General features: G+C 54.7%; 2 protein-coding genes across 3 annotated transcripts in view; one reads left to right on the top strand and one right to left on the bottom strand.

Annotated features, from left to right (window-relative positions):
- The window catches only part of MEGF6 (multiple EGF like domains 6), a 91980-nt gene extending 87942 nt beyond the window's left edge, over positions 1-4038 (top strand). For both annotated transcript variants that reach the window (XM_074558550.1, XM_074558551.1), the window contains 4 exons: positions 179-307; positions 408-536; positions 1476-1607; positions 2152-4038. In XM_074558550.1, coding sequence (XP_074414651.1) covers positions 179-307; positions 408-536; positions 1476-1607; positions 2152-2222 — 461 coding nt within the window. In that variant the 3' untranslated portion in view covers positions 2223-4038. The remainder of the gene's footprint in view (positions 1-178; positions 308-407; positions 537-1475; positions 1608-2151) is intronic.
- A 183-nt stretch (positions 4039-4221) lies between these two features.
- On the bottom strand, positions 4222-17215 carry ARHGEF16 (Rho guanine nucleotide exchange factor 16). Its single transcript, XM_074558552.1, has 15 exons — positions 17142-17215; positions 14923-15492; positions 14314-14365; positions 13761-13930; positions 12913-12969; positions 12333-12493; positions 11755-11907; positions 11282-11411; positions 10501-10575; positions 9607-9699; positions 8442-8596; positions 7343-7522; positions 6547-6620; positions 5723-5824; positions 4222-5197 (listed from the first exon to the last, which is right to left on the bottom strand). Exons 2-15 carry the CDS (start codon positions 15466-15468, stop codon positions 5058-5060), a joined length of 2088 nt encoding a protein of 695 aa, XP_074414653.1. The 5' UTR covers positions 15469-15492; positions 17142-17215; the 3' UTR covers positions 4222-5057.
- Positions 17216-17443: the final 228 nt, after the last annotated feature.

Below are 17443 nucleotides of genomic sequence, written 5' to 3'. Positions count from 1 at the left end.
CTGAGCACAATTTAGGTGCAATCTGGGCAGGATTTGGGCACAAGTCGGGCACAATTTAGGCATAATTCAGGCAGAATTTGGGCACAAGCTGGGCTCTGTGCTCCTCACTGCCGGGCTGGCTGGAACTCTGCTGCAGATTTCCACTCGCCCCCTCTCTTATGAGCTTCTCCCATCGCAGGCTGTCCCCCAGGGTTCCACGGAGAGGGCTGCCAGCAGCGCTGTGACTGCGAGCACGGCGCAGGATGTGACCCCGTCACCGGGCGCTGCCGCTGTCCCCCGGGGCTGCAGGGCGAGCGCTGTCACACAGGTACCTCCATCCTCTTCCTCGCCCTTCCTGAGGGCATCCCAAGGGCCAGACACACAGAGCAGGGGCTGGATTCTGTGGCTGGATTCTGTGTCTCACACAGGCTGCAAGGAAGGGACGTATGGAGAGGGGTGCCAGCATCTCTGTGACTGCCCCAGCGATGTCCCCTGTGACCCGGTGAGCGGGCGCTGCCTGTGCCCCCCGGGCAGAACCGGCCCCACCTGTGCTGCAGGTGAGCTGAGCCCGGCTGGGCAGGGGAGGAAGGGGCTGTGTGATGGGGGGTTTGCTCCCAGTGAGCTGGGAGAGGCTTTTTTCTGGTGTGTGTCACCTCACAGGGTGAGAGGGGCAGTGGCATATTGTATTTGGGGGGTTCCCAGGTGAAGGGAGGAATGATGAATCTGACTACATGTTCTCAGAAATTTTTTTTATTATTATTTTATTATATTATATATTTTATTTTATTTTTTATTTTTCTATTTTATTTTTCTATTTTATTTTTCTATTTTAATTATTTTGTGTTTATTTTAATCCATTTCTTTCTAATTTATTTTTATTTTATTTTTAATTTTTAAATTTTAAATCTTTAATTTTAATTTGTTATTTTAATAATTTTATTTTCATTTTAAAAGTTAATATAAATATTATATTATATTATATTATATTATATTATATTATATTATATTATATTATATTATATTATATTATATTATATTATATTATATTATATTATATTATATTATATTATATTATATTATACTAAATAATACAGAAAGGATACTTATAGAACGCTAAAGAGATAATAATGAAAACTCGTGACTCCTTCCAGAGCCCTGACACAGCTTAGCACTGATTGGTCATTAAGTCAAAACAATTCACATGAAACCAATCAAACAATCACCTGTTGGATAAACAATTCCCAAACCCCCATTCTAAAACCCCCAAAAATGTATTTTTTTCACCCCATGACAAACTAGCTATTATTCTACTTAGACTTTTGTGGCTTGCAGATCCTCATATAAGGTTAGTAGTTGTTTTTTCCATGGGTCATAATCAAAACCACAGGTATTTTGGGCTCTGTGCCAGGGTTTCTCTCTGGCAGGGGTTCTGGCAGTCCAGGACAGAGGGATGTCCTGAATTCCAGCACACCTGAGCAGCTCCGTTCCCTCTGCAGAGTGCCAGCCCACCCAGTTCGGCCCCGAGTGCAGCCTGGCATGCCAGTGTGCCCCCAGCAGCTCCTACTGCAACGCCAGGAACGGGCAGTGCCAGTGCCTGCACGGCCACACGGGACCCACCTGCCGCGAAGGTGAGGCCAGGGAGGGGACAATGGGGGACAAAACCTGAGGGGAGGCTGTGCCTGGGTTCCATGGGGGGTTTGGGAGCAGTAAATCAGCTCAGTCCAGGCACTGAGGGCAGCACCTGCCTCTTGCCCAGCCCCTCAGCTGCTCTGACCTGTCTGCTGTCACTGCAGCCACCAGGGAGGGTTGTGAAGTCTCAAATTGAAGCTGTTTAGCAGCCTGGCCATAAATGTGTCCCTGAAACAGCCAGGGCACAAATCCCACTCTGAGCATGAGCTGGGGTGCTGATTCCATGCACCAACCACGGTGAAACCTCACCCCTCCTCATCCCTGCCCAACCCTGTGGGCTCAGAGTGACCCCTGTGGGTGCTGGGTGTGGGGCAGGAGGGTCTGACCCAAACCCACAGACTGGGACCAGTGCTCCCAGTGGGGAGGGGAATGGGGAGGGAATGTGGGCCCAGGCCTGGCAGCATTGCAGAGTGTCAGCCCTGCAGCAGGGCTGCCCACAGCAAGGACTGCCCTGTCCTGGACCTGTCCTGTGTTGTTTTGCAGCCATGCAGTCCCTGCCACCCACCAGGCCACCACCACCAGCCCTGGAGGGGCTCCAGCCAGCAGAGGAGTAGGTCCTGCTGTGGCAGCACTGCCTTGGTTTCACCAAGCAGCCACCTGAAGAAGCCAATGACCTGTAATGAACTCATTTTTGAGCCACACGAGCAGCCCTCATCTCCTGGCAGCCCCAGCTGCTGCTTTTGGGGTGTCTGAGCGAGGCTGAAGCTCCCAGTATAACCAGTTCACTGTGCCAGCGCGGGCTGGCCCTGAGGACACGTGTGCCCTGCCCATGGCCAGAGACCAGGTGACCAGGGCAGGAGGGATCAATTCTGCTCAGGGGACAGTGGACTTTGACAGCGTGTGACACATTGCTGGCCTGCCTTCAACTTCTGGGTGCTGGGCTTGGGGAGGGGGCTGAAATCGTGGTCCAAATCAGGTATTTATGCATCAATATTTATGGGAAGCTGCACCACAGTGTTGTCAGGACTGATGGTCAGCTCTCCTGAGACTGGGCCTCCTGTGGATGCACCACCTCACTTGAATTAATTTTTTTAATTTGATTTTTCCATGGTGTTTTACTGTAAGTGACCATTTACCAGGGGAAAACACGCAGGGCTCCAGAGCTGGTTCCTGCTGACAGAACAGGCTGAGCTGGACAAGCTTATCGGGGCCTGGAGCCTGTTCTTCATGCCAGGAGTTTGCCAGCCCATGATGCTGCCCGTGTCACTTACTCCAAGAAGAAGGAAGCCTAAATGGAGTGTGGAAGTCAGAGATTCTGCATGGAATGGAGACAAAGAGCTGGCTCATTTGGTCAAGGCAAATCCCAGCCCTGAATCCTGAGTTATTTTGCCATGCCAGTCATAGTCAGGAGCTGGGCACATGCAGCAGTGGGGAATGTCACCATTCCAGTGTCACCACATCACCCTGGCCAGGGCCCAGGGCCCCCTTTGTCTGTTAGCACAAAGCTCCTGGGCAGGGGAAGCCACAGCCAGAGGAACCCCAGCTCTGCAAAGGAGAGGGACAGTCCCATCCCATCCCATCCCATCCCATCCCATCCCATCCCATCCCATCCCATCCCATCCCATCCCATCCCATCCCATCCCATCCCATCCCATCCCATCAATCCCATCCCATCCCATCAATCCCATCCCATCCCCACAGGCTGCAGCACAGCCCTGCCCAGGCACTTGGCCTTTAAATTATTCCCACAGGGGCCAACATGAAAATAATAAAAGAATTCTTTCTTTTCCTGATGGAAGCTATTTTAATCTGTATAGAACTTCTCATTTTGGGCTAATTCCTTTCTGATTTTATTTCTTCCTTAACAGTTTGGTTTTTTAAACATTAGCTATCATTCTTGTGAAGAAACCATGTTAATATGAGTATGTAGTGAAGGACCAAAATGGTGCTGCTGAGGTTGGGTGTGGGATGAGCAGGGAGCAGGAAGATTTTGTCCATGTGCCAAATGAGCCCATCAGCGCTGCCAGTGGTGCTGCTCATCTCCAGACAATCATCCCTCAGCTCCCCTTTGCCTTGGAGCTCCTGGGCCATCACAGGAAGGTTCCAGTGATTGGGAGGAGGAGGAGGCCAGTGGAGATGCTGGCCCTGCTCCAGAAGAACATGGGAACAGCCTTAACCATGGGGATGGATCCATCCTGTCCCTTTCCAGCTGCAGCTCCAGGACTCCTGGCAGCTGCTCAGAGCAAACCCTGTACCTGTATTTTTATATAATGTTCTTTTCCTGTTCATATTTTCTTAATCCATTTTGTTTGCTTCCTCTTTTCTTGTACTGTCTCCATGTTTGGATCTTCTTTAATTTAGCACTGATGAAAAAAATGTTACTTTCTCCACAGTTAAAAGAAATAAACAGAAAGCCTGGCTGAGTTTCTACTTATCTTGTCTGTCTCACTCAAATGCACCTGACAGCTGCTCCAGGTGACAGGAGGGTGTTCCATGAGGTGTAGATATTGTGTCAGAACATGCAATACCACCAGCAGAATGAAGCTTCATTTCAGGGCTTATGCTTGCAGCTCTCATGCTCAGGGACACTCACCACTAACAGAGAACACATGGTCCATTGGTACCCAAGAATTTATTGTGAATTTACAATTGAACAGCTTGATCAGAACAGTGAATGTGAAGTTTGGCACCCCAAAATTGTAGCAGCCATGTCCCCTGCATGGGGTGTGAGGGGCTGAGCCCCCTCCCCAGCTGGGAGCAGGGAAAGGCAGGTGGGAGCTGCAGCACTGCTCCTCATCCTCTGCCTGGAGCACATCCCAGAGCTGACTCCATGGGAACAACTCTGGCATCAAGTATTTCATCACGTGACCCAAAGGTGTCTGGCATCACCTCACCTGTGCAGGGCACAGCTCTGCCCAAAGGGCCCAATAATTATTGTGGGCATCAGAGACAGAAAAAAGAGAAACAGCAGCAAAAACTGGGCTGAGGAATGAGCCAAGCACGTGGACTGAAGCTCCAAACACAGCCTGGCTGGGGTGTGCTCTCCCCACACCAGGTGTGCAGCAGGTGCTGCAGGGACGGAGATGGTGGCAGAGCCCAGCTTGGCCATGGTGACACGGGCGCTTCAGAGCCCAGAACAGCTCCATGGTGGCACAGGCACTTCAGAGCCCAGAACAGCTCCAGCTTCCCAGACTGAGCCAAGCCCTTGGCTGCTCCCAGAGCCTGTTCCAGGTCACCAGTGCCAGTGCTGCCAGGAGTGCTCAGTGCCAGCTCTCACAGCAGAGCTGCTGCATCACTGCTGCCACACAAACCCATCCTGGTTGATGAGATTTGCCGCCTGGCACAAGCACAGTTGAAGAAGAAAGGCTCTGCTGTGCCTCCTCTCCGTGGGCTCAGTCTGCAGGGGTCTGGGGCTCCCTGAGGCAGAGGAGGGTCCCTCCGGGCTGTCCCTACACGTTGGTCTCGATGCGCAGCCGCTCCATGCGCCGCACGTTGCCCTCGGCGGCCACGCGGCTGGTGATGGGCCTGGCACAGGCCTGGGGGAACCAGCCCCGCTCCCCGTCCCGCAAACGCTCCCCCCAGCACCAGCCTAGGAGAGAACAGAGGGCCAGGAAGGGCTGTGGAACCTTAGAGAACCAGCCCTGCTCCCCATCCCACAGCTGATCCCCCCCAGCACCAGCCATGGAAGCTGGGGGAACCAGTCCCCGGGAAAGGCCATGGAACACAGGGAAACCAGCCCCACTCCCCCCACCACCAGCCTAGGAGAGAACAGAGAAGGTGACAGAGCCAGAAAGGGCCACAGATCCTGGGGGAAACCAGCCCTGCTCCCCATCCTGCAGCTGATCCCCCCAGAATAGCTTAGGAGAGAACAGAGCTCTGACAGGGCCAGGAAGGGCCACAGATCCTTGGCAGTGCCACCTCCCTCAGCACCCCAGGAGCCACTGTCACCTGCTGGGACACAGCACCAGTCAGTGCCACAGCTCTCACCAGCAGCCTAGAAGCTTCTGCAATTGCTAAAACCCAGTCCCCAGGGATCACTGAAGGTTCTCCTTGCCCCAGCTCTGTTGAGGTCAGAGCCTGCCCCACACCCAGCCCCACGCCCCCTGGCACTCACCATCCTCTTCCCCCAGCACCAGGACAACATCTGCCTGCTGCAGTGACAGCTCATCCGCCTCCTTGGCCAGGTAGGCACGGGTGATCTCCACCTGGCTCAGGTCTGCAGGACAGGGGACAGCAGGGACAGTGAGCAGAGGCCATGACGCCCCACCCAGTGCTCCACAGCACAGCATGCTCCATTTCCTCCTGTCCCTGCCCCTTATCCCTCCAAGCTTGTCAAACCTCCTCTAACAACAGCTGAAGGCATTCCTGGAATTCCACTGTGCCTCCCAGGAAACGCATTTAAGGTCAATTGTGACTGATAACTTCATGGGAGGCAACTCCTAAGGAGCAAGGCGTGGTGTCACAGACATCTTTTATGGAAAATCCTTTCTTTAGGATTTTTTCTCTTGAGAAGCTGAGAGGCTTCAGAAACAAAATGTAAACATTGATTATCTGCTGCTGTGGAATGCAACAGGTGGATCTGTGATTGGTCTCATGTGGTTGTTTCTAATTAATGGCCAATCACAGACAGTCCGAGCCATAAGCCTTTGTTATCATTCTTTCTTTTTCTATTCTTAGCCAGCCTTCTGATGAAATCCTTTCTTTTAGTATAGTTTTAATGTAATATATATCATAAAATAATAAATCAAGCCTTCTGAAACATGGAGTCAGATCCCTGTCTCTTCCCTCATCCTCGGACCCCTGTGAACACGGTCACAGTGTGGGGCTTTCCTCTCCACTCCAGGAATGGGGGAGAAACAGGCAGAAACCTGGGCCTGCAAATGCTCTGGTGTGTCAGGGAATCCCAGCAGAGCCAGGCTGCCCTTGGGCACATGGTACCTCCTTTGGGAGTGGTGTCAGGCTGTTCCTTCTCCCTGTGCATCAGAGCTGCAATCCACCGAGCTCGGTCACTCCTGCCAGAGGGAAACACAAAGAGAGCCTTAGGACAGCATCCCTGTGGCCAGCAGCAGCTGGGACATTCCCAGCAGGATAAATGCTTCCCAGAGAAGTCAGATTGATCAGATTATTCAATGTCAGGACACTTCCTAAGTGGCACACACGGCCTGGCTGCTTTGCTTCACTTGGACAGGGGAAGCTGATATGGGCATTGTATGGGAAATATAGGAGAGAGGAAGGAACAGAGCCTGGGAGAAGGCTGTGCACATCCCAATTTCTAGGAGGAGGAGTGTGGGGGTGAAGGGAGATCTGCAGAAGCCTGTAGCCATGATATTTTCTGAAAAATCCTTTCCTTAGGATTTTTCTTCCTAAACAATGGTTATCTGCTGCTGTGGAATGCAACAGGTGCATCTGTGATTGGTCTCATGTGGTTACTTCTAATTGATGGCCAATCACAGTCAGCTTTTGTTATCATTCCTTCTTTTTCTATTCTTAGCTAGCCTTCTGATGAAATCCTATCATCTATTCTTTTAGTATAGTATGAATGTGATATATATGATAAAATAATAAATCAAGCCTTCTGAAACATGGAGTCAGATCCTCGTCTCTTCCCTCATCCTCGGACCCCTGTGAACACTGTCACAGACGCCTCAGAGGATTCCCAGCTCATTCCAAGGGCCAGAGCACAATCCCAGTGTGGGGTTCCCACTTCATCCCAAAAGCCCAGCGTGGCACTCACAGGGTCTCTGCTGACAGCACCACCTCCTCCCGCCGTCCCTCGCTGTCCTTCTCCAGCACCACTCGCAGCAGGTGCCCACCAGCTTTGCCAGGAGGAGGGGAGGGCGGCTCTGAGCTCTCCACCTTCTCCACGGTGACCTGGTCCAGCGTGGCGTAGTTCATGACCGTGTAGCTCTCCTCACTGCGGCACAGATGGGATCAGTGTGGGGCCTGGGCCACTTCCCAGCTCGCAGCACAGGAGGCTCAGCATTGCCAGAGCAGCCTGGAGCTGATGCTCAGGGTGGGACATGGCTCTGGGGATTTGCTGGTCACCCACCTACTGAGGCAAAGCCACTGGTGGGACACTTCTAGCTGACAAGGTGGAAACAGGGAAATCTCACAGATTTCTCTGCTGTTGCATTGTGATTTCAGGGTTTACCTCAGAACCTCGGGTCCCTCCCCTGATAATTCCTTGCCAGGTGTGTCAGTCACCTCTCCTTTCCCCTCCCAGCACTGTCTGTCAATCCTGGCATTCCAGAGTGATTGCCAGATTCAAAGGATGCCCTCTACCCCTGGGGGGCATTGGGCCATCCAGGTGTACTTTGTCCCTTGTACCTGGTTGGGGGCTCCCTACCCCTTCCCTGCCCCTCTCCCTGGGGTTAAAGGAGCAGGAACCACAGACTCAGGGAGTTCTGTTGGAGCTGGTGCTGCATTCAGGGGCTGTGGGCCAGAATAAAGCTCTGGATCCAAACCCTCCATCAGAACCGACTCCTTTCCTTCACCATCGCCTCAAAGCTTCTCCACCAGAGGGAAACCTGAGGAGCAGCCCCTGTTACGGGGGGAAGCTCCATCCCAGCACCACCAGAGCTCCTGCAGGCCTGGACTTATCTCCATGTGCTAACTGCAGCACCCAGCCAGCCCAAAGTGTCTGTGGGGTGAAACACCACACACCCAGCCAGCCAAAAGTGTCTCTGAGGTGAAACACCAAAGTGCCGCTACCAAGGGCCAGACAAGCTCAGGCACATCCACTCTGGCTATACTAGTAATTATTCCAATATTCTGCTGGGGAAATTGGAGTTTAATCCCCCTAGCTGTTAGTCAGGGAAAGGCAGGGCCCTCACCTCTTCTTCTTGGTGATGATGAGGACATCGTTGAAGAGGAAGAGGTGGCAGAGGCGGCCAGCGCCGCGGCGGAAGATTCCAGCCTCCTCCGAGAGCAGCAGGTGCAGCTCCCCCCGCTTCAGCAGCCACCGGGACACCGAGATCAGAGGGAAAGGCTGGAACAGCACCAGAAAAGGCTCAGGCACTGCCCTGCTCACGAGCAGCAGGCAAAATCAAGGCAAGGAGTGAGCCTGCAGTGGCCCCTGGGGTCAGTTGGGATGGACACACCACATGCGTTTTGTCACAGGCCTGTTTTATGAAAAATCCTTTCCTTAAGGTTTTTTCTCCTGAGAAGCTGTGAAGCCTCAGGAACAAATGTAAACAATGATTATCTGCTGCTGTGGAATGCAACAGGTGCATCTGTGATTGGTCTCATGTGGTTGTTTCTAATCAATAGCCAATCACAGTCAGCAGGCTCGGACTCTCTGTCCCAGACACAAGCCTTTGTTATCATTCCTGCTTTTTCTATTCTTATCTAGCCTTCTGATGAAATACTTTCTTCTATTCTTTTATTACAGTTTTAATACAACATATATGATAAAATAATAAAACAAGCCTTCTAAAACATGGGGTCAGATCCTCGTCTCTTCCCTCAACCTAAGACCCCTGTGAACACTGTCACAACATTTAAGGGTCTTTTAAAAAGGATTTCCAGGGGGCTGTGCACCCCATTCCAGCACACCAGAGATGCACCCTCTGGACCCCAACTGTCATGGCTTTACTACACTTTTTAGAAACTGCCTGCATCCAACAGTCACAGAATCCCGGAATAATGAGGTTGGAAGAGACCTCTAAGATCATCGAGTCCAATCTATGCCCTAACACCTCAACCAGACTACAGCACCAAGTGCCATGTCCAGGCTTTATTTAAACACTTCCAGAGATGGTGATTCTACCACCTCCCTGGGAAGAGCATTCCAGTACTTTATCGTTCTTTTGGTGAAAAATTTTTTCCTAATATCCAACCTATACCTTCCCTGACATAGCTGGAGACTGTGTCCTCTGGTTCTGTCAGTGCTGCCCAGTGGAAGACCACTCCAGACTTCCCAGAAGGATTCCCAACATGGGTCTGACCTGTCTAAACAGCCCCAGAAGACTTCCCACCACCACTTCCACAAGGCCTCACCTTCTTCTTCCCGAATTCCAGCTGTTTCTGCAAGGTGTACATCTGCTCTGTCCTCTCCATAGCCCGAGCTCCGTCATTGCAGCTCTTGACCAGCTGGGAAGAGAAAAACATCCCAAGGGATGTGGAGAAGAGTCAGACACAGAGCCCATCCATCTCCCACGCCACCCTCAGCATTAGGGACTGTCCTGCTGCCCTGAGCAGGAAAGACAGACAGAAAATTCCTGGCATAGGTTTCATGCCAGGTTGGGAAAAGGCAGTGGGATGCTGTCCTGGAGAGAGATGGCACACGGGCTCTGCCTGGAGAAGGACTCAAGTGAACCTGCACCAGAACTGAGGAGCAACAGGAGGAGGAAGAATTAATCATTTGAGAAGAGCTCAAGGCAGGAGGATGAACAATCACACAGAGGGGAGGACTCTGCTCAGATGTGAGAGCAGGACAGACTGGGAGCAGCAGGAATGTGTTGCCAAGAGCTGCTCCTCAGGGGGATGAAAGGAAGTCACCATTGGCATGGTGGAAAAAACAGGGAGATGAGATCAGGAGCACAGACAGGGCACAGCTCATGACTACTGCACTCTGCACTCCACACTTCCCTCTCTGCTTCATTCACTGCCCTTTGCCCAAATCCCCAAACACCATGGTGAGAGCTGCTTCAGGAAGGATAAAGATGGGCCAAAGAGGAAAGAAGGAGAACAAGAACAAGGAACAAACCAAGATCAGGTGACAAAGTTGAGAAGGGAAATGGTGCGTTCATCCAGCAGCTGTTTGGAGCAGGGGAGCCTCGAGTGAACTGATGCTGGGAGGGAAATGAGAGGCCAGAATGGCAGCTTTGGATCAGTGCTGCAGAGGGCTGAGCTGGCAGGAGGAGAGGTGGAGGGCTGGCAGCTGGGCCTCACCTTGCTGATGGCCTTCACAGCGCGGGTGGCAGCTCCGTACGCTGCGGTGCGCGCGTTTGTTTTTTGCTGCACGGTCTGGAATTCCAAGATAAGAAGCTTTAGTGACATTGCACCCCAGAGAAGGGAGCATGAGCCATTCCCCTGGGACTTCAGGATGCCACACGTTGATTGAGCTGTTCCCAGTGGTCACAGGAAGGTTTAACAGTGCTGGGAGATGTGAATCTGGGAGTTTCATGTCTGGTGTGTGCCTGGCCACCCCCTGGCCCTCAGCCCTGCAACCCCCACAGACTGAGAGCAGTCACTGGAAATCCCACATCCAGCAGCTTGGCCATTTAGAGTAGAATTCCATGAAGAATGCAAGACTTGCTTTCCATTCCTGGGCTGCCTGACCAGAACACTTGTGCCACCCCACCCTGGGACCCAGACATGGCACAGAAGAAGCTCAGGTGGCTCAGATGGGTGGCACCAAGACATGAAGCGTTATCCACAGAGCTTTAAGCTGCACACCTGACACCCCCCAGAGAAGCAGATTGCTCTGGATATAAATCTGAGCTGGGAGGGATCCATTAAGATCAACTCCTGGCCTTGCACAGGACACCCCAAGAATCCCACCATGTGCCTGAGAGTTATCCAAATGCTTCTCCTGAATACAGGAGCACCCAGGGCCCAGCTCCAGAGGGTTGGAAGTCCAAGCAGAGGCTGTCCCAGGTTCAGGAAACAAAGGGAATAGCAGAGTCACCTCTTCAGAGGTGCCAAGCAGTGCTACTGTGTGACTACTTACATCTAAGAGCAGAGGAAGTCGTGTTACTCTCTGCATGGGCAGAATGAGAAATGAGATCATTGGCAGGCCTCCACACTCTGGTTTCCTTTCAATTTGTTTCAGGGTCTCTTTAAATAAGGGGTTTGTGGTTCTGGAACAGGATAAGAAAGCTCCATTAACTCTGGTCTTCAGCTGTCAGGATTTTCTCCACACGCTGGAAATGCAGAGCAGTGATGGCACTGCCTAGGGTGCTCTGCCAGGCTCGGAGTGCAAGGCTGGGCAGAAACAGGACTGATCCCACAGCAGGTGGTGGAAAAGCACCCAGAGAGAGATGGTGAGCCCACCAAAAGGTGGGTAAAGCCACAGATGTACCAATAACAGACTCAGACTTGGCCTGGAGATGAACAAATCCCTGTGTGCTATGGATCTCTGCAGTCCCTGGAGCCCAGAGCCCTTTGAGGCAACTCCTAGGCCAGCCCAAGCCCTGTACTCACAGCAGCTTATCCAGTGTCCTCTGCTGATAGACCTCATTGGAGCAGTAGCTGATGTAGGGGTTGAAGTGTTTCGAGGCGTGTTCCTCCACGATGTCGCTGATGTCAGGGATCAGGAGGTGCTCCTGGTGCCGCTTCTCCAGGTCCTCAAAGAAGCTGAGGAGAGAATTTAAACAAGCTCACATGACTCACTGGACAAACTGAATGTTCCCACTGCTGCTTTTCCCCAGTTTTCCCAGAGGAGCTGGGGCCTGGATCCTTTCTGGCAGGGCAGCTCCAGCAGCTGAGACACCCACGCCTTCCCCAGAGGCACACACTTCCTCCATTCCTGCACAGGATCTCTCCTCCACCTCAGCCCTCCATCAGTTTTACTTTCTGCCCCGTCAGGAAGCCACAAGCCCTCAACACCCCCAGAGCCATTCCCAGGGCTGCTGCATCCTCCTCCTGCTGCCTTCCCACACGGACACAGCTCCCAAGGCATTTCCTCCCCACCTCCCAGTGAGTCCCTTCAACAATCCAAGGGATGGTTGGTTTAGCACTACCAATAAAAAGCTCAGGGTCCCCTACCAGGCCCCACTTGCCTTTTGCTGACTGTCAGGATGTCCCCAATGTTGGAGAAGAGGTGGTGGTGCTCTGTCTGAGTCATGGTCTCCTTCAGCTCCTCTGACCTCATGAAGTGGCTCACCAGGATGTTCAGGCTGTGCATGTAGGAGTACTCAGAAGTGATGATCTCAAACATGGCCTGGAGAAAGCAGGGAAGATGCAACCGTGGAAAAAGCCAGGAATTAATTGTTAAATCTTATTTCTACTCTTTGGCACAGAGCCACTGGAAATTACTTGGCTCCATGTGGGTTCTCTGTGTCACCTCATGCACCTGGCCAATACCAATAATCCCAGTGTGTTTTAGGACACTCAGTCGTTAAAAAGCCACAGCATGAGGATGTTTTCCCTTCCCATCAGCATCCAGTGGAGCTGTTTCCCCAGCAGTTAGTGCAGGTGAGCCCTCCCAGCACTGCCCAGCCCTGGAGCAGCTGGAAGCAGCAGCACCTTGAGCTGAGCCCAGCCCAGCTCCACCTGGAGCAGACCCTGTCAGAGCCAGGTGTGTCCCACAGCCTTTGGTGCCCCCACTGAGCTCCCTGGCACAGCCCAGGGCTCTCTCACCTCCTGCCGCTTGCGCTCCTCGGGGGAGATCCTCTGCAGGATGCCCGACTCCAGGACCTGGGGATGAGCAGAACCACGGTGCTTGTACGCCCTCTAGTGCAGTCTGGGGCTGTGTCAGCCACCCCACGGCCCAACCCACCAGCACACAGCAAGGGAACCCATCCCAAACCATGAGACACCATCACACTCTGTCACACACCAGCACACAGCAAAGGAACCCAACCCAAACCATCAGAAGCCATCAGAAACCATTACACACTATCACACATCATCACAAACCATCAAAACCCATTACAAACTATCACACACCAGCACACACCATCATAAACCATCCCAAACCATCACACACTGTAGCACACCAGCACACTCCAAAGGAACCCATCACAAACCATTACAAACCATTATAAAACCATCAGAAATCATCACAGCCCCACCAAAACCATTACACACTGCAACACACCGCCACACACCAAAGGAACCCATCACAAACCACTACAAACCATCAGAAACCATCACATACAATCACACACCATCACCACTCACTCCGGCATCATCCAGCCCCCAGCAGCTGCTGCCACTCCCTGGATGAAGATTACACTCCCTGGAGTGAAGATTACACTCCCTGGAGTGAAGATTACTCTCCCTGGATGAAGATTACTCTCCCCAAAGTCCACAGGGAAAGCCCAGCAAGGAGCACCTGCCTTCCCTCAGCGGTGGGTGAAGCCCAACCACAGCAGCACCAATGACCCTGGGCAGATCCTGTGTGTCCCAGCCAGCCCAGTACAAGCACTAATGATGAGGAATTATCCCCCCAGAGGCTCTCAGAGCCCCCAGGCTGCAGCCCCTACCTCTGGGAGCTGGCTCCAGGTCACCTGGGCCGGGCGGTAGCTCTGCACCACGATGGCAGCACCCAGCGGGGACGGCTCCTCTGGCAGGGCCTCCTCCAGCAAGTCCTCGTCTGACTCATGGCTGACAGAGTTCAGGCCTCTCTCACGGATCTCCTGGTACAGCTGGGGCTCTGCAGAGGACAAGACACGGGGTCAGGACAGCACTGGAGCCTCTCCCAGCTCATGGCTTCCCTTCCCAGCACGGCTGCCTTGCCCTGCTGGCCACGAGCCACGAGTTCCGGCCAGAAACTTCCCTGATGAGGTTGGACTTTGCACTGCACTGATTACCCAGCGGCTGCTGCTCCCAGCAGCCTCCCACAGCTCTCCCGTTTTCCCTGGGAGCCACGGCAGTGTTATCAGCCCCAGGAGTGGGATAACAGGGCAGCAATGCTGCTGTTGCTTCAGGGAAACAGAAACAAAAGCCATGGGCAGGGAGCAGCACTGCCCATGGGGAAAGTGGGGAAAGCCCTGCAGGGATTTGCTTGGTGGAGGAACAGGGGACAGGAGCACTCACGGTCCTTGAAGGAGCCACCACGCTTCTGCACCCGCTTCCTGCCGAGGGTTTTCTGCAAAGGCAAGAGGAGAGCCTGCTGTGGTTACCACACTTCTGAGGCACTGGGAAAACTCCTTCAGGAAAAGGGGGAGTTACCTGTGCCAGCTGGCCCACACCACCCTGTTCTTTCAGCCTGGCTTTGTGTGGGCTCTGTTTGCCTTACCCAGGTGACTCAGCTTTCACCTCCCATATAACCAGGGTCACGCTCAGAACCATTCTGTACTTGCACTGCTGCTGTCAAATCTCTCTCACACCTGGACTTTGCCTGCTCTGGAGTCTCCCTTTCCCCAGACATGCTTCACCCATGTTTGTGTACGACTGGAGCCACTCTCCCAGCCAGCCCCACCCTGCAAACATCCAGCTCCACTCCCCACCAAAACCATGTCAGCTATTCCCGGCCTCTCCAGGGACCTGCAGCATCTGCTGGTGACATGGAGCTTCCCAAGGCACCAGGCACCACACCAGGCTCAGAACTGACTGCAGCTGAGGGCCCTGCAGCTCCTCTGTCACCACCAGGAAAGCAGGACCCCATCCCTGCCCGACAGGGGTGACAGAAGGGGATAAACCCACCTTGCTCCTGCCGGGGCTGCGGTCAGGCAGGTCGCTGCCATCCTCAGACATGGGTTTCAGTGATGGTGGGGCCTTGGCTGGCTCCATGTCAGCCCCCAGCCCCTTCATGGCCGCACGGTAGGACATGTTCCTCAGGTTGCGCTTGAGGGCCCCTCCGCCATCATCCTCATCCTCTGCCTGCAGGGCCAGCACGGGGACGGCCGCCCGCTTTGGGTCGGGGCTCAGGGGCTCCCGGCTCCCCCCGAAGCTCTGGGGCCTGGAGGGGCTGTTCTTGGGCTTGGAGGACACGGCCAAGCTCTTGGGGATGAGCTGCTGCGTGCCCACCTTGAGCGCGGCGGGGCTGTGCGTGCTCAGGACGATGCGGCGGGGCTCGGCTGAAGTGGGGGAGCCCAGGGGGGACACTGGGGTGGAACTGGGGGCCGTGGTGGGGCTGAGCTTCCCAGAGGAACGTGTCGGGCTGGGGGGTTCTGACCGTACTGGGTGGCATCGGTACTCCAGGAGCAAGGTCTTGTCATCCACAGAGGTAGCAGAGGAGCCCCGAGACATGGTGGTGGCTGGGGGAGCAGCAAGCTGAGGAGGACAGACAGACAGACAGACAGGTGGCTGAACAACTCCCTGTAAGGCAGCAGGAATTTATGTTGAGCCATAGGAACCTTGGGACAGCGCAGGGCTTGGCCTCCACCCTGCTCCTGAGGCCAGGCCTGTATGGACACACTGGGGATGCTGTCACCACCTCGCTCCTTGTGGGGCCACCTGTGTGCCAGGGCCAGGCAAGGGACTCCAGGACATGGTCAGGAACCAGGAGCAAGCAGGCCCAGGAGCAGCCAGGTCCTGGAGCAGCCAGGCCGTAGGAGCAGCCAGGGAGCAGCCAGGCCATGGAGCAGCCAGGACCACAAGCAGGCAGGCCATGGAGCAGCCAGGACTAGGAGTATCCAGGCCACGGAGCAGCCATGGAGCAGCCAGCACTAGGAGTAGCCAGGCCATGGGAGTAGCCAGGCCATGGAGCAGCCAAGAACAGGAGCAGCCAAGAACAGGAGCAGCCAGGCCATGGAGCAGTGGTTAATCCCAGCCAGGCCATGGAGCAGCCAGACCCTGCCTCAGGCACCGGGCAGGCTCAGACCTGAATCAGACAGGCATGGAGCCTCCCCGAGACCTGCTGCTGCCACACCTCCGTGTCCCCTCATTCCCCTTTGGGGTGCTGCCAGCCACCACAGCCGGTCTGCACCCTCCTGAATGCCACCTCCCTCAGGCTGTGGATTCCCTGGCTGTGAACCCTGTTGTCCTCCAAGCTTGTACCTGCCCCAAACCACTCTGCCCACAGAAACAGCTGCCCCACTCCCTGGGGCTTCCCAGGTAGGGTTAAGGTCACTCATCCCCTCCTGTGCCACGCACAGAACCATGCACCTACAGAGCAGACAGAGTGCTTTATGCCCTCTGCCTATTACATAACTTCGGGAGAAATTATGTTTAATTGTCCTCAACTGAGGTCCCATTGTGTGCCAGTGCCATCTCCAAGCTGTTCCCTTTCAAAGACCAGGAAACAAACCAAGGCTGGACCGTGCTTTTCCCTGCATGAATGACTGGCAGGAGGACAGCACAGACCCATCAACAACAGCTCGTTTGACAGAGATGCTGCTCATTCCACTGTCCTCGGATGGGGGACACATGCTTTATGTCCAGAGCTCTGCCAAGTGTCCCTCGGACCACATTCCGCTCTTAACCCCATCTTGCCTGAGCTCAACGCTTATCCCAAGCCCTGGTGGCAATAAACAAGCCTCAACCCAGAGGGTTTGGGGGCGGCAGCATGCACAGCTCTCGGTGCTAGGATGGAGGGAAGCTCGGGGGCCACACAGGGCATCGACAGCGGTGGCACAGGGGCACCGTAACTCGGTGCAGGGAGCTGGGCTCTAAATGGGCAGCGATACAGCCCGGGGAAGCACCCAAACCCCTCTGCCACGGAGCCAACCACCCCTTGGCACCGCTGAGACCCGCGGGGACAGCGGGGACAGAGCCAAGGGAAGACGAGCCCGGCAGGGACAGCACAGCCGGTCCCGCCGTCCCCTCCCCGGAAGGCGCTCGGTAGCCGCTCTCTCGGAGCCACCGCCCGCACGGCTGCCCGGGAGCCCCGGTACCGGTGCCGGTGGTGGTGCCGGACCCTCCCCGGGCTCCCCGGTCCCTCCGCAGCGCCCCAGCCCCGACCCCGCCGCGCCCGCACCTACCCGCGCCCCTCGGAGCCAGCGCGGCGGCGGCGGCGGCGGCGAAAGGGATGGGAGGGACCAGGAGGGATGGGAGGGACCGGGGCGGGACCGGGGGAGGTGCCGGTCCGGCCCCCGAGACCGTGCCGGTGTGCCCCGGGATGTGCCGGTGTTCCGGTACCGGGGAAGGTGCTGGTCCGGCCCCCAGGATGAACACCTCTGCCGGTGTTCCGCACATCCCGGCTCCGAGCAGTGCTCTGCTCCCGGCCCGGGGTCGCCCCGTCTTCCTGGGGGTGAAATATTAATTAGCGCCTTAATTAATTAGG

Source organism: Zonotrichia albicollis, chromosome 25 (assembly GCF_047830755.1).
Source record: "Zonotrichia albicollis isolate bZonAlb1 chromosome 25, bZonAlb1.hap1, whole genome shotgun sequence".
NCBI lineage: Eukaryota > Metazoa > Chordata > Aves > Passeriformes > Passerellidae > Zonotrichia > Zonotrichia albicollis.
Note: the sequence above shows the minus strand (reverse complement) of the source record. Positions and strands in the feature narration are given on the sequence as shown.